The sequence below is a fragment of the Poecilia latipinna genome, unplaced genomic scaffold (assembly GCF_001443285.1).
Source record: "Poecilia latipinna isolate Pla-1442-1.1 unplaced genomic scaffold, P_latipinna-1.0 Scaffold271, whole genome shotgun sequence".
Lineage (NCBI taxonomy): Eukaryota > Metazoa > Chordata > Actinopteri > Cyprinodontiformes > Poeciliidae > Poecilia > Poecilia latipinna.
Genome location: NW_015112887.1, coordinates 471,055 through 486,824, shown reverse-complemented (window position 1 = coordinate 486,824; position 15,770 = coordinate 471,055). Strand labels below are relative to the sequence as shown.

General features: G+C 38.3%; 1 protein-coding gene across 3 annotated transcripts in view; it reads right to left on the bottom strand.

The window, feature by feature from the left end:
- LOC106948087 (IQ motif and SEC7 domain-containing protein 1-like) overlaps window positions 1-15,770 on the bottom strand; it is a 133,488-nt gene that overhangs the window by 82,214 nt on the left and 35,504 nt on the right. For all 3 annotated transcript variants that reach the window (XM_015033552.1, XM_015033559.1, XM_015033558.1), the window contains exons 2-3: window positions 12,974-13,003; window positions 3,158-3,265 (exon numbers count right to left, since the gene is read on the bottom strand). In XM_015033552.1, the coding sequence (XP_014889038.1) occupies window positions 3,158-3,265; window positions 12,974-13,003 (138 nt within the window). The remainder of the gene's footprint in view (window positions 1-3,157; window positions 3,266-12,973; window positions 13,004-15,770) is intronic.

Genomic DNA, 15,770 nt, shown 5'->3' with positions numbered 1-15,770 from the left:
CCTCCAAACGGTTTGGATAATTAAAGTTTTTTTCTTCAACATGTTCTATTATCACATACATCTAAACCAAGCGAGGCAATGAGCATGCTGCCGGGCATGGCACCGCACATCAGAAGTGGCAAAGTAATTAATATTTCACCCACTCGTTTCACATTAACGCCACACAAACACAGTCAGAAAACACAGTCGCAAAAATCAGTCACTCATCGGGAGTCTCACACAGCCGCAGAGCTTCAGCGGGAAATGATTACACAATATCTTTCCTCATTTCGCTTCAAACACAATGTGAAAAATGCCGTTTCCCAACGGCTCCGTGGTCAACACTGCATTCCACATCAATGCAACATCCTGAGTTCAAATCTGGTGCATGACCTTCGTCACGTTGTGGTGAGAGAGCTTCCACTACCGAAGGAAATCGTCCCTCAAAAATAATTCATAATAAAACAGTTTGTGATGGAGGCGTCGGCACTTGCTTTCAATCCGTTTCGTGCAGCTATTCATTTTTGAAACTTTCCTTCAGCCCTGTACAGTGTGTTTGTGTTTTCTAAGGCATGCATTCAGCAAGCTGCCCACTCATATTCATTGTTACACTTCAAACTGGCCTGAAATGTTTGACACAATAAACAGCTGAACAATGAGCTTCACAGTGTCACGGATGCTTGACACAGAAAGAATGGAAAGACTGGCACAAATTACCTTTTCTGGCCAGAGAAACCCGAAACCAAACGTTGGTGTTGGTTGATGTACAAATCCCTCAAGGAAATCCATTTAGAAAACAGGATGGAACTGTTTGTTTGTGAATTGGATGAATGATCAGCCTGTACCGAATCCGTTTCTGAGAACACTTCACAGCTGATCCCGATACAGAATACAGAAATACTCCCCCATATAATCAGCAGCGGTATCTTTACTCAGCTGCTGATATTAGAACCAATGCGTATGCAATCACTAAGTTACCACCGACTTTTAAAGTCACAGTGACAGAGAGACTGTATTGACTGGTGCACCTTTCTGCCTTTCTGCATCTTGTCACCTTCTCTGTATGCTGCCCACAAACAGCTGCTGAGTAGGAAAGAGCTCCTAGAGATAATCTGAAGCATTAAACTATAAGATGTTCAAAGCAAATCGCCAAGCTACAGAAGAATGAGTAACTTTTTCTGCAAGTTGTGTCTCCACATTATTAACTGAAACCACACTGAAATATTTTATAAAAAGAAAGATCGAATCATATTTAAAAAAAAAAAAAGATTTAGCATGCTAACATTAACTTTGCACTTCACAAACTTCATTGTCAGCTGTAGCAGAATTTGACTTTCTACTGTATACATTGACTCAGGAACACTTTTAGAAATTAATGATAAAACCAAGTTTCAGACACCATAATATCCATGAATATATACATTTTATAGCAAAATACAATGATCAACACACAACACAGAGATGCCTGAGGCAGCAGTATATCACGTGTGACATCAGTACAATAATTAGCCAACTTTCATTTTTATTGCAATATATTTGCTAGATTATAGAAGAAAAGCATTTCAGTCAACATGCCCGACAATTTTAAGGTTTTTCATTGGACGGCAATAAATTACGTTGGTTATGTCTGACTGTCCGACGTGTTTTCACAAACAATTCTGATAATTTATGTAGCTGGCTCCACCACAAGCTGACTCCGCCATGAACTGAAAAACCAAGTTGAAACACAAAAATGTAAATACAACTGATGAGAAGGAAGGAAACGAGCTAATGTGCAAGGCCAGAAAACTGCAGCAACAAAGAATTCAAACCTGACCAAAGCCGGGAAAAAAAATAAAAAAATACTGTTTATACCAACAGAAATATGACCATAATGGAGTCCCTTTCCAAAGCTCCCTCTCATCAGAATTTAACCCAACAAGAATTCTGATTCATTTTTGTGAACCGCTGTACCCTTAATGCTAACCTTTTTTTGGACCAGACTGTGCTGACTGTCAGAATACCTGAAACTCCCAGGCGACTGTATAGAAAGCAGAAAGGATTATAATGTTCTCCAGCCACAAAATCGTAGCTTTTAGCATGGTATGATGAGGCTCCATTATTCTTTTGATAAGACAAACTAACTTCTGTGCCATGTACCACAAATCTTAGCTCCAAATAATACTGCAGCTTTTGAGAATCAATCCAGCAAGGACAAAGAAGCAGAGTTTCATGGAGGCACACAGCATTCAGCCGTTATCAGTTAGCAATCAGCTGATTGTAATTGTGTCAGGATAATCCTGCTGTACAGTAAACAAAGCTCCTCAGCTGCTTACAGTCATCATAATCCATTTAACCTAATAGCCTTTAGCTGTTTTTAAAAATGACTCACTAAGCAACAATCAAGCCAAGACAAGAGGAGCGGATAAAGAAGTGAGTTAATCAGTGACGTTTTCGCAATTTAACAAAGTCTAAAAACAACTTGCAAATGTTTCTCATCAGACACTGAACAGTTTTTTTATTTTTTTTTTATAGAACTTTTTTTTTTTTTAAACCGTGAAGAATGATTTATTTTTGTGCTGCACATGAGCCAAAAGTGGGCTATGGATTAAGCGCATATTTCTTTTTAATGATGAAGCACAAAGCACTAGGAGGCAGCTCTGAAACTCTCACAAGTCTTTTGAAGCTCCCACTAGTCAGTCCCACAGATTTGACAGACTGCTCTCTTTTTCTCCTTGTTTGCCGAGAAGGTTTCTGAAGGTCTGAGCTCAGGGCAGGCTAATGGCTCAGCAGCACTGAAGGCTCATTTTAAGACGAGATCATATTTCATTAAGGCTGAACCTGATTATCTCCTCCCATAGTGCACTTGGTCACAAAAAAGACGAGCGTACACATCAGGCGAACAAAACAGAGGCTCCCAGACCTGCATTCATGAGACGCTGATGACTGGAGAACAGCTGCAAAGCCTCCGACATTAGGACACGGCAAAGTCTGCAGCTGTCAAGCTGTCACTCCCGATACATCTGACGAAGAAAGGCTAACTACAGCAGGGCACTGATTTTAGCTGGGACAACTTCTAGACAATGACAGAAGGACGACAGAAAGCCGCTGGTGTTTGGATGTGACATGTACACGCTGCTCTTATTAAGAGACACGGCGCACATTTAGAACTGTAACACCAAATAATATCTTACTGTACCCAAAGGACGCAGACTTCCACTTGCGGCAGGGGATGACCCTCTTGCAACCTTCGGATCCTAACCTCCCGGGATTTTCTGTGGCTTCAACCGGCAGTGATGCATCCCTCCCAAAAAAAAAAAAAAAAAAAAAGAGAAACAGTGTCACAGCACAACACAAACCTGCAAACGTATGACGACAGATGAGAGGAGAAAAATGATCAGTGTGAAACTGCCACTTGTCAGTGAAGCATTAATTATTTGAAGAACTAAATCTCTTTGTGGATTTCACTCTTCCCAGTGTTTTGTTTTGGAACAATTAATTTTCATAGGCGTAATCAAACATTTCAGATATAAACTGCAAACTGGAAATGACACATTTCAGTTTTATTTCTACAATATGTCATCAAAAGGAAAGAAAAAAAGTCATTTGCAAAGCGATATCTTTTTATCAGTTTGGCACAAATACTACTACTACAGCATATTACCTGAATTCATTTTTTAACATATTAAAAGGTAAGCTACAGGAACAGAGAAATGGCCTCAGGTCCCACTATGATCAACTACAATCGGCGTAAACGTTGTACGTGCTACTGCCTGCGGCTCGTTAATAAGACTGATGAGCTCGTATTCAGTTTTTTTTATTTATGCTCTATCGATCATATTTCTGTTATTTTCGAAACATTTATTTTGATTTTCTCTCTTCTATTTTGTAAAAAAGTCACTACAACTATTGAGCTGGTTGTTTTTGACGTTTACACACCATTTCTTAGAAAGCTGTGAGCAATTGAAAATGGGATGGAGGATTTTTTATTTATTTATTTTTGTTATCGACATCTCCTGGGATTGGTTTTACCCCATCTCCACCCAATTAAGTAAAATACACCTGCACTGCGCTGCAAGAGTTTTACTCTTTAAATTACAGAATGCTGTAGAAAATAAGCTGTACAGATATTGAGGAAAACTAACTGCATTAATTTAAGCGGGTAGATTCTATGGCTTAGTTTTGAAAACATTATTGTTCTTGAACTGAACTTTTCTCCACATGTCTCAAATCTCCCTGTGTGTAAAACACAATTTCTCAGAAAAACGCAGTCCGCTCTGACTGGGAGAAACTGAATTACGAGCAATAATATCATCTAGTCCAAAGAAAAACATTAGAAAAAAAAAAAAAAAAACAAAGGAATCACCTTTTCAGACACACAGACAGATATATATTAAAGATATTAAAACTATTTAGTTAATGTACATACATTTTAGAATGTAAACACTGAAAATTATGTTCAGTGTACATTCGTTGATCAGCTATTAACCATATGCGTCATGATGTGTGATATTTCTCTTCATCTGTATTTACACTGTTACATTTTCTAAGCAAGTCTTCATCAGCAATAAGAGGCTAATAGAAATTATAATCCTGTCCAATATGGAGGATCACAGAAAGGAAAAGCCAACAGGAGTGAGGTTTAATTGTAGAGCATCTGACCTCACTTTTAAGCTTTGTTTGTACTCTACACAAGACTGTTGTATGTAGAGATCTCCTAAGAGGCATGTCTCTCTCATCCATTGTTCACTAATGCTTCAACAAAACAAAGCCTTTTGGTTGTTTCAGATGGATGAAGCACAGTTTGTAAGCTTGCAGCTTGCAGCCAAACACTAAGAACAATGTTGTCACCCAGTTATTTCAGTACCAGATCAAGAAATCCAACTTTATTCAACGTTTTTTTAAAAACCGCAACAATTTTCCTTTCCCTTAAATGAGATGGCAGAGAAAATACCAGGGTGGTAGACAATTTCTCTTGCTGTATGGGACGTAGGTCACAGCCCTGGCCCTCCACCACCTGTTGCTGTGCACTGTCGGTCAGCTGGGTGTAAGACTGTTCCACCTTCAAATACTCGTATTGCTCTTTAAAGACAAAATGTAATGCTGTAAACAACATTAGTAAAATTGTACTACCTAAATATTATTTTGGGAGCATTAAAGCAATTTGATCATGTCATACAACTGAATGTCAGTCAACTACTTATAAATGTAAAGCGTTTATTGCTTTTAACTTTAGTTATTATGGCTTAGAGCTAATACCAAAACTCAGTCCTTCATAAAAATGGAATATTTTGTAATACGACTTTTAACCAGTGATGATTTATAACACTGCTGACACCCTCAGCATGTTCTGTCCAGGCATAGAAATGGAAAGTTGAGTGGAAGACAAAAGTGTGGTAGAAAAGGTTGCACAAGCTACAGAGATCTTAATCTGGCGAGGAACGTGAAGCAAAGATTAAAAAAAAATCTTTGTGTATTAAATTTATGAGCTTGATTATATTGTAATAACTTAAAGGAGATGCATCTGTACATTTCTTTTTTTGAAATTCTGTGTGAATACAGCAAAATGCTGGTATTTTAACTCAAGGTCATCATGTCATGAGAATCCCACACCAGCACGTACTACTGAGAAGATGAAGTCTTCATGTCAGATCTCTTCTGTGCTTTTCTTTTTTTCCAAGCATTAAATTAATTTTATTGTTTAAAACAAGTTGCAGACACAAATCCAGCTCTGAAGTCCAGAGAGACAGCAGAGGCTGATTGTGTCATGCCTACCGCCATTTGCTGCTATTTTTCTGCATAATGAAATATTAATTTGAAATATGCAAATTCAGGACTCAGAGCTATGGACCCTAACTAAGAAGGAATTCACTCAGCTTCTCACCTTTAGCTACTCCAGGGGTGACACCAAGTCAAATGCTGTGAACTTTTTTCAAACCTGAAAGTGGCAAAGCTGCTTTAGAAAGATTCTCTTCCCCCAGACAGAGATGTGTTGCAGACAAAGCCCTCAGTCTGCTGTACACAGACTGTACTCAGCATACACAGTTTACTGTAAATGGAGTTCATGTATAATGGAGTGGATTTAAATAGCACTCCTCTCGCCTTGTTGGTCTAACAAGTCCTACAGGCTGCCCCCCACTTTGGCTTTTGACCATCATAAAAATCATCAAACACTAGTTGACATTTGGAGACGTGGCGACTTCAGTTGCTTCCTTTAGATTATATGAGTTGGGGGATGGATATCAGTACAGCAAAAACTCCTTTATGTTTTAAGAAACTTAAATTTAACCAGAAGGGCCCTTACATTCATCCTTTCATATTCTACACTGATGACCAAGTTTTCCATTTTTATGTAAAATTTTATTAAAGCAAGTCTTCAATCTGTTCACATCATATTTTAACTTTTACAGCTTTAAAAGTTAAAATGTGACTTGAATAGATTCAAAAAGAGTTCAGCTATTTTAAAGTGGACATTCAAATCTTTACTGATTGAAACACTTAACAGCATAACTACAGATTTCGGATTACTTTTGATACTGGTCTTCAGAAGAATGAGTCCAAGGGGATGTCTTAAAGCTTTTTCTTGGTCTTTTGATGGCTGTTAATGTTGAAAATTCTTCAAACTTCAGCACATCAACAATAATGACCACAGTGTTTTACATAACAGCCTTAGACATCTAACATGCATTTCTGGTTCTGCGTTGGCTTCTTTCCCCAATATTTACGGCAAAGGAGTTTGGCTGTTAAGGCTTATGATCTCTCTTCAGTGAAAATGTCTTTAACCAGTGGAGCTCCCCAAGGCTCAGTACTCAGTCCAGGTATTTATTCAGTCTTATAATTATATCTGTTACAATGTTCATGATATTTGCTGTCTTCTAAAACACATTAGCATAAAATGTTATCTAAATTGATCGACTGTGTTGGGCCTAATGCATACCTCCTGGTGTGGTCTCTAGTGTCTGCTAGACAGTCCTTTATCATTTGTACTTACCCACTAAGATTCATTAAGGATCCTTGCAGTCCAGATTTTTGTGATCATGCTGGCACAGAGGGCAGGGAAAGTCCATCCAACCAGGAAAATATACTTTTGGCACGCAGTTTGGATGTGTGCCACTTGAAATGTAATATAAATAGACTGAGGATTGAGACTTGATATAATGTGCTGCTCTACTGGATTACAAAAGTGCACTGATGCTGTCTAAGAGGCCATAGTAAAAAAAATTGTACAACTTTGAGTGAAACATGGCTGTTCAGCTGAGCTAAAAAGGAGCTTGTGTACACTGACATGGAGAGGCATGTTATCCACTTTACTCATGAAAAACCTATCTGGCTTACAATTTTCAGAAACAATGTTTATAGGAGGACCACCTAGATTATACTCATACATCAGTTAAGTAATTAATGAAGTCCAACATATAACCTTGGCTAAATTTTCATTCACTGGACTTGCATATAAAATGAATCTCTTGGTCTTTCATCATTCACTTAAAAATGTTCAGAGCATTGTGATGCCTCGTTTATCTAACTGTAGAAAGCTTCTCCTTTGCCGAAGCAAGGTCAGTGACACGTTCCAATAAGCGAGATCATATAACCCCCCGTTCTAAATTCTTCACACCGGCTTCCTGTTGAGCTCAGAATTCATTTTGAAATATTAGTCTTTACACAAAGCAGCAAATGGTCAGGAAACACAGATATCCTTTAACTACACATATACAGTTTCTTGTTCTCTAAGAAGGAAAATCAAAATCTCTAAAATCCAAACCTAATTTCCGTTTCAGAGTAATAAAATCATTTTAAGCTGGATTAAAATGAACTGTATTGAATTAAGGCAATCTATTTAGTCACACATTTGGAAAACAATGCCCAAAATTGAGGTTGCTTGTCAAAAGGGACTTCTGCCCTTGTCAAGGGCAGAGACAAAGGACACAGTTGGAGCCCTAGATACCAAAGTTGAGTATTTGTCGGCAGCAGAGGACGGGTTTCAGTGATCCCTGAGGACTACTCCTGCTTTGGGTGTGAGACAGCTCTACAGCAGGTGTTGAAACACCGCAGTGTCACTTCCTGTCCCTGAAGATAAATATCAGCTCAGCTATTCTGTCACTACATCAAAGGACTTTTTAAGGTTAGATATCTTTGTGAACTAAGAGCCGTTTGGTCCACATCGTGTGCCGTTTCCTCAGCTGCAGAAAACCCCTGCTCTAAGGGTTTTCCTGCAATAACTTACCTTGAAAAGAAACTGCAAGTGTGCATCTTCTGTGCTTCCCTTTTACAAATGCATTACATTAATTCCTTTGGCATAATATTCCGCTTCATTAATTATCTCACATTCCATTGACAACAATGCCATGAATAGAGCAAATGATGCAATTGATCGGACACGCTGTGCTTTGCTGCTGTGGCTTCGAAACACACTAAAAGAGAGAGGTTGGGACCTCCAACACATCAGCCCAGCAGAGCTTTATTCTCTTCATTGTCATCTATATAATAATGGTTGAGCTGTATAATCCTCGCCTCTCTGTTTTCTCCAAATCTCGGCGGAGGAGTAAAGGAAAATAAAAGCCACAGTCCAAGGTTTTTCTACAATGCATGCAGTCAATCACTGTGCTAGAGTCTCTCACAAGATGCCCCGGTCTTACTTGGAGTCGATTCTAATAAATATGAAATTTCAATTAGCCATCATTTTTTTTCCTTTCATACTCTTGTCAAATACAACTGCCATCCATGCCAGCTAAGCTTTTATGAATGAGTGAAAAGGGCACGAGGAGGAGCGGCAGTGTGGGAACATTCACCGAGGAACAATCCAGTGAAAGCAGGTCACTGTGAAGCTGTTGATCCCCTGCCTGAATGTCTCAGCCAACGTCTAATCACGTCTGAATAAAGCCATCTATTCTGATTTCACAACAGCAGACCAATTAAACACAACCATGTCGGTAATCCTCTCTCATTAAGCACAGAGTGTGGTGGACAGTATAGGCAGCGCTGCTGACTTCTCCCCCCCCAACAAAAACCTCCTCCAAACCAGTGCAAAGCAATCCTGCAGGATCGTGCCTTATTTATTTATAGCGCCAGTGCCAAGTTCAGAGGCTCCTGCATTATTAATGATAATGAAACCTACCGAGCCATGTTGCACAGAATTTTTTTTTAAAACTGCCAGTCTCACTGGTGTCATGCTGTAGCATATTAACAAGGTGTGAGATGTAAGCAACTGTGTGTTGTCAGCAGATTGCTGTTATGACAGTTCAGTTTATCCTGCTGTCGGTTCAGGTGACAAACAAGGAACAGCAAAAAAGATGGAGAAAATCATAATGACAGGTAACTGTGGTGCTTCCCAAACTGATGCAACAGCAGACTTACACGCCATTCTTATCAAAAGAGAGTTATTTAGGATATATTACTAATTATAAAAGCATATACTGAACTGTAAAATGATGATTTTGTTATCAAAAGAAACAGAGATCTTTCAAAGTAGTTTTTATGTTTCACTGGAACATTTCCAGTGAAGCACCCTGGTAGCACGATTGCCTTTGAGCAAGAAAGTTTAGGTTTAAATCTGGGCTGAGGTCTTTATGCATGGAGTCTGCATGTTTTCCCTGTGCATGTGTGGGTTCTCTATGGGAACTCAGACAATCCAAAAACATATGTTTGCTGGGTTAGAGGAGAAGTCAACATGTCTGACAATTTTTTTTTGTCTGACTGTATTAAACTCATACATAACATAATCAAACACTTGCAACAACAATAGACATCCACTCAGCTGTAACACACCAGTGAACACTTGCTGATGCCTCAACATGTCAGAGCTGTGAATATCAGAACTGTTAAGAAAATGTAAACATGTTGATGTAAGTAAAAAAAAAAAAAAAAAAAAAAAAAAAAACTGTTTCTTCTTTCCGCTGTTCCAAAATAAACAGCAGAGCACACTGCTGGAACACAACTCATTCATGGATTTTTGTAAGAGGTTGTTCATCAAAACATATGCCTGCTTTTCACAGGATGATGATAATGAATGAGGCTTTGATGTGAAGCCACTTTGCTGTTCTATTTCGCATCCATAAAAAAGCTCTCAGTGGCCGTACTCGACCAGGTCTACTTTTGAAGCTAAAGAACCGTGATGTCTAATGAAGCCCTCGCTGCACTGGCACACCTACTTTCTTGTCCGTTCTATTTATCAAACTGTCTTCAGATTACATCACCTCTTGTTTCGCATTAAGCCGCATCTACACCTGATGGCTCTGCTCTAAAAGCAAAAAGGTTACACTTCTTTTTACAGAATGAGAATGTCGTCTTGGGTTGTAAGCTCAGGACTAATTGAGGAAATGCAACAAAAGCACAACAGCTAAGAATGCAGAGGCCGTTTGGTTTCCAACCACATCAAATCGAAGTTCTGTTTCCCCTAACGTTCCGTCTGTGTTTTGGTTTCAATTCCCACAACAACTTGCAAAAAAAAAAAAAAAAAAAAAAAAAAAAAGGCATTTTTTTGAAAATAGTTGAAGCAATACTCTCTACATTTTTAGCACTCTGTAAAACATACTTTCCTGTCTGTGATCACTTTTTCCCAATAAATATTTTATATCAGGTCTGTATTATTAATGCTGAGAGTTGCAGAGTACAATAGATTCCAGCACTAGTTATAAAACAAGTTGATTCACAGGTGTTTGAGCTTAACAGGCCAACTACACCGGAGTCAAATAACATTATATTATTTAGTATTTCAGAAATATGGTCTTGCTCAAATGCTACTGAACTTTGTGTGAAATTATGTCGCTAAAAATCCTCAATTGTTATATTGTAATTAGGGCTACGTTTATGTTTCAAAATTATACATAATGGTTGCACACTCCTGGCATATCTCCACCTGGACATTTGACTAAACATCTCATGAGAATTGATAGAGATCAGTTGGTTGGGTTAGTGGTATGGGTACAGCTTTAGAACATTGATACCAGTTTAGACATATAAACTGAACTGGTTTAGACTAGTTTAGACCATTCATATAGCTTGTTAGTCTCTTATGTTGTTCAATCTATTTGCATGGGATCTTCTTGAGACATCCAAATAACTTTGCGCATGTAAGGCAGCCCGCCTTCTTTAATATTCCACTTGATGAAATATCACCACCAAAATAGACTAAGCATGATGTTATTACTGCCATGCTTTTAATAAACTGTGAGTGTCATTTGCTTGAATAGTCTACTCATGCCTCCTCCAAACATTCTTCTTGTTTTGGGGCCGAACAGCTCAATCTTTGTCTCCTTTGACCATAAAACCTCCCAGTTTTATGGTCTGCAAATTTCAGCAGAGCTTGAAGGTGTCGATTTTGGAAAAGGGGCTTATTTGTTGGTCAGCAGAGTCTCAGTCCATATTGATTTTAAACTTGCTTCACGGTGGACAGTCACACTTCTGTTTCAGCAGCTTCCAGTTTATGAGGCACTTGAGTCTGGGTTCCTGGATTATACGTAAACATCCTCACCAATTTCCTTTCACCTGAGGTGACGGCTTGATTTGGAGGAGTGAAACTTGGACACGATTTGGTGTTTCGGCAGAACAATGCTCGCTACCACATCAAAGTCGGTCTTGGACATAAATAAATGAGGCTAAAAGTAAGCTTCTGGGATAAACCTCAACACTATTAAAAATGAATAGGCCACGCTTAAGAGCTGCGTCAGCCAGAAATATGCAAAAAGATTGTTTGAGGTTTGAAAGAGCTCTTGGTTGAGGCACAACTTACTAAGTGATATACATTCTAAATATATTCAAGCCAGCATTTAAAATATGCATCAAATTCAACGTGGAGCACCTGGGTGAAATCAGGACATTGTAGGGTTGGTAGCTCTCAAGGACCTTACCTGGGTCCCACTCCAGTTAGAGAAGAAGAAGTTTAATGCATCATGAAAAGCCCAAAATGAATATGAAAATGGTGTCAATGATGATCAGAACTATTACGTAAAGGTAAATAAGTAACTTTCAAGAATAACTTCTTCCAGGTTTTTGCATGTAACCCTGTTATTGTTCATCAGCTTCAATAAATACTGTTAGATATCGCTTTACAAAACAGTTTGTGTACGCAACTACCTTCAAAGAATTAACATTAACGTGTATCTGATCTTCTGTAGTATAAATGGATGATATTAACAATAGCTGTGAATTTATTATGAATAGTGCAGACTGAGAACCGTCTTTTCAGCTGGCTTTCTTTATCCACACTTCATTTATGTCTTTAAATTGTTATAACAGGCAACGTTGCCAGTCTGCTGCATGACAGAACATAAACACACGAGTTTTATAGCAGGAATTATTGAGGAGGTATACAGAAGGAGGGGGAGCCTAGGCTGCAGAACAGACCTGAAATGTTTTTTTTGTTGTTGTTGTTGTTTTGTTTTTTTCACCTAAAACAGCAGACAGTTTGTGTGACACCCTTTCTAACGTACTTAGACTGCCTTTGGCTATGAACACATAGCAGTCTGAGGTTGTCTGAGGTGGAGGATGCTTGAAGAAAAACAGCTGATAAGGAGTGTGTTTACCACTGAGCAAAACCCATCTACTCTCTGCACATGGCTTATACTCCTCAGTTATGTCCCCAGTAAAGATCGGTTTACTTCAGTTTTAAAACTGTGGCAGCAGAACCACTCCAACTGCCAACAAGTAAAAACAAAGACAAGGGGCCTTGATGAAAAAGAATAAAAAAAAATCCCATCATTTTCTCTTCACTCTGTAAAATCTACCAGTCGGCAACACAAACAAAAGTGACGAGTTCTGTCTCTGTCGTACAGGTCTATGCTTGTCCTTCAGAGAAAAGAAACCGTATCACCCCGACTAGTGTTCTGATTGCTGTTATATACTTTTACACAACCACAGCTTGAGATTTTTGAAACCCAATCCCAATATTGTGTCAAGGATGTCCAAAGCAAAATGCTGTTGTAATGGAAAAAAAAAAAAAAAAAAAAAAATCTGCAGAAGTCTACGACTGATCATAAATCATAAAAACTGGAATAAAAAAAAAAACAGCTTGACCTACCTGACCATTCTGGTGGGGTCAAACTCCAATCTGTAAGGTAGGGGGAAAAAAATTGTTAGTTTTGTTTAAACAAACTGAAACTAGAAAAATATTTCAAGAGTAAAGCTCTAGAAATTGCTACACAAAATAAATTAAATAATTTGATTCAGTGACGTCAGAGGTGAGATCGAGTTCAGCAGTGTGGAACTGCAACTGATCTCCTGAGAGATTGTAGCAATTTACAATCAAGTGAGATTTACAAGTTAAACATGTAAAGCCATTTTTAGGCACATCTTGTTAATGCAAAAGAGTGAATTAGCCAATACTTGGGTGAGCTAAACGTATTTAGGACTCTAGTTACGATACAAATGACCCCCAGAGGTCAAACTGAGCATCAAAATCAAAATGAAATGGGATTGTAGTTACTTTTGGGCTGTTGTTGCCATTGACAGAGTCTGACCTGGGTATTTCAGAACCTGCTGATCTAAAAGGAATTTCACATACAAGTCTACACAGAATAAGCTGCAAAAGATATATTGCCTTGTATTAAGGGCTCGGCGTGGTGCTGGTGGTGGAACAGCAAGAGAGACACTTACTTGGCTTTATACTGAGAACCACAGCTGAGTATTGTTGCTGACCATGTCTATTCTTTCATGACCACACTATACCCATCTTCTGATGGCTTCTTCCTGCAGTAACGCACCACGACTACGAACTTAAATCCTTCCCAACTGGTTTATAGAATATAACAATGAGTTGACTGTACTCTGTACTGACCAGACCTCAGTCCAACAGAGCACCTTCAAAATGGATATTAACGTCAGAGATGTGGAACCAACAAATCTTGTGTTGTGGCTTGTTATTCTGATACATATAACTGTGTAATTGCATTAAATAGTGACTAAAGACAGCAGATAACTGAAAATTTAATATTTTCTTATGTATAAATAAGATAAGTCTTTTGTGTGTAAGGTCCCACCAACTGTAGAGGATTTTATTAAAAAGCAAAATGGTTTACAAAGCACTAGGTCGACCTTCAGGGAATATGAGGTTCAGTTTAGAAAGTCTTTGTTCTCACAGAATGTTCTATCAATTAAAAGATATCAGTGCAGGAACACACTGCCTGTTACCAGCAGTGTGTACGGTTCATTAGTTATCGGCAATGTGATCATTGAAACGTAGGTATCTTTAAAGAATTTTGAGTTTTTATTTTTGACAGTTTTGTAAAAATATATATATATATTTTTTTCATATAAGCCTCTTAAAATAGGGCTTCCCGACTATATAGTTTGTTTTTGCTGTATTTTCTATGTATGAAATTGTATGATTGGATCTGGTGCATCTGGTTTTATGGGACTATGGACAGAAATTAGCATTTTGCTAAATCCGGTATATTTACGACAACAATGTCACATTCATTAATATGCACCATCCCATTTAAATAAAAATCAATCAATCAAAACACAATTTGTTTTGCCTATATTGCTTAACTTTACATTTTGAGGTTTTAGTAAAGAGTTGACCTGAATATGCTTAAAAGTTGATCTCTTCTCTCTCTCTCTCTCTCTTTTTTTTTTTTTTTTTACCTTCGGCACCTATAACTGTCATCAGATTTTCTGCTACACACTATTAGTCCTCAGTTTTTGCTGTTAGGGGTCCACTGCAGTCACGATGACTGCACTAGAAAGGGAAAGTACTCCTCACCATGCAGAAATAAAATGTGCGGCCTGTTCTTCAAACCATAGCACTGAGGAGCAATAAAGCAACTGCATGGCTGCGTCAGGCCAAATTTATGAGCCGCTTGGTTGGCTCCTCTCACTTTGGAGGAAAACAGTGAAGTAAAGTCCACACAGACTTGACTTTGTGTGGACTTTTTAAATACTGTCGGCTGTGTGCAGAAATGTTCCACTGTTCAGGAAATAACAGCCATCTGCAACTTCATTTCTATTTTGGAAACATTTGTTTATAATTGTCTGACCGTAATTGTCTTTTAATAATTCCCACAAACCACAACAAAAACATGGTATTAGCTGTTTTCCTTTGTGCAAATTATAATGTTGAGATTGTAGAAAGTAGTTCAGGTGAAGGTTGTGGAAGTGTCAGTGAAACACAGTGGGTGGATGAGATTCACTGATTCACTCTCTGCGTTTCACTCACAACAGCAATTAATCAAGCTATTGATTGCCGTGAAAAAAAAAAAACGCATTACAGGAAAAAAAAAAAAAAGGAAAAACTCAAAACTAATCGCTAAACAGTTGTTGAATGATACACCCATCTTTTAAACTGCCTTCCACCCACTCATTTATATGCAAACCACAAATGGAAGGAGTTATTACATTCTGAAACAACAACAAAAAAACCCCCTCTTCAGACTACTATCACCACTATTAATTTTACCACAATCACCAAAGCTGTTTACGTTACAATTTGTTTTAGTATGCTGACGCTGCAATGAGGGTCCCACTTCCACAGAAGACAGATGGGGTGTCTCCTGCAGCGTACACAGCATGACGCATCATCAGTCACTGTTATTCATGTGGAACGTCACTTTGTGCCCATCTGACCTGCTGCTTGATAAGTTCAAACCTTCTCGGCCACTTCAAGGCCAGCCCAAAGCAAACACAGACATATCATCAAAAAAAATTCAGTTTTGCATACTTTTTTTTTTTTAATTAAGATGTTAAAACAAATGTTCCTTTTTTTTCTAAACTTGGAGCCAAACAAATGCATCTTTTATTTAGGGGTACATCTACTGCAGTTCTCTGGTCGATCTCTGATCTTTAACAATCCTGACCTGCCGATTCTGATTTTAGCTGAT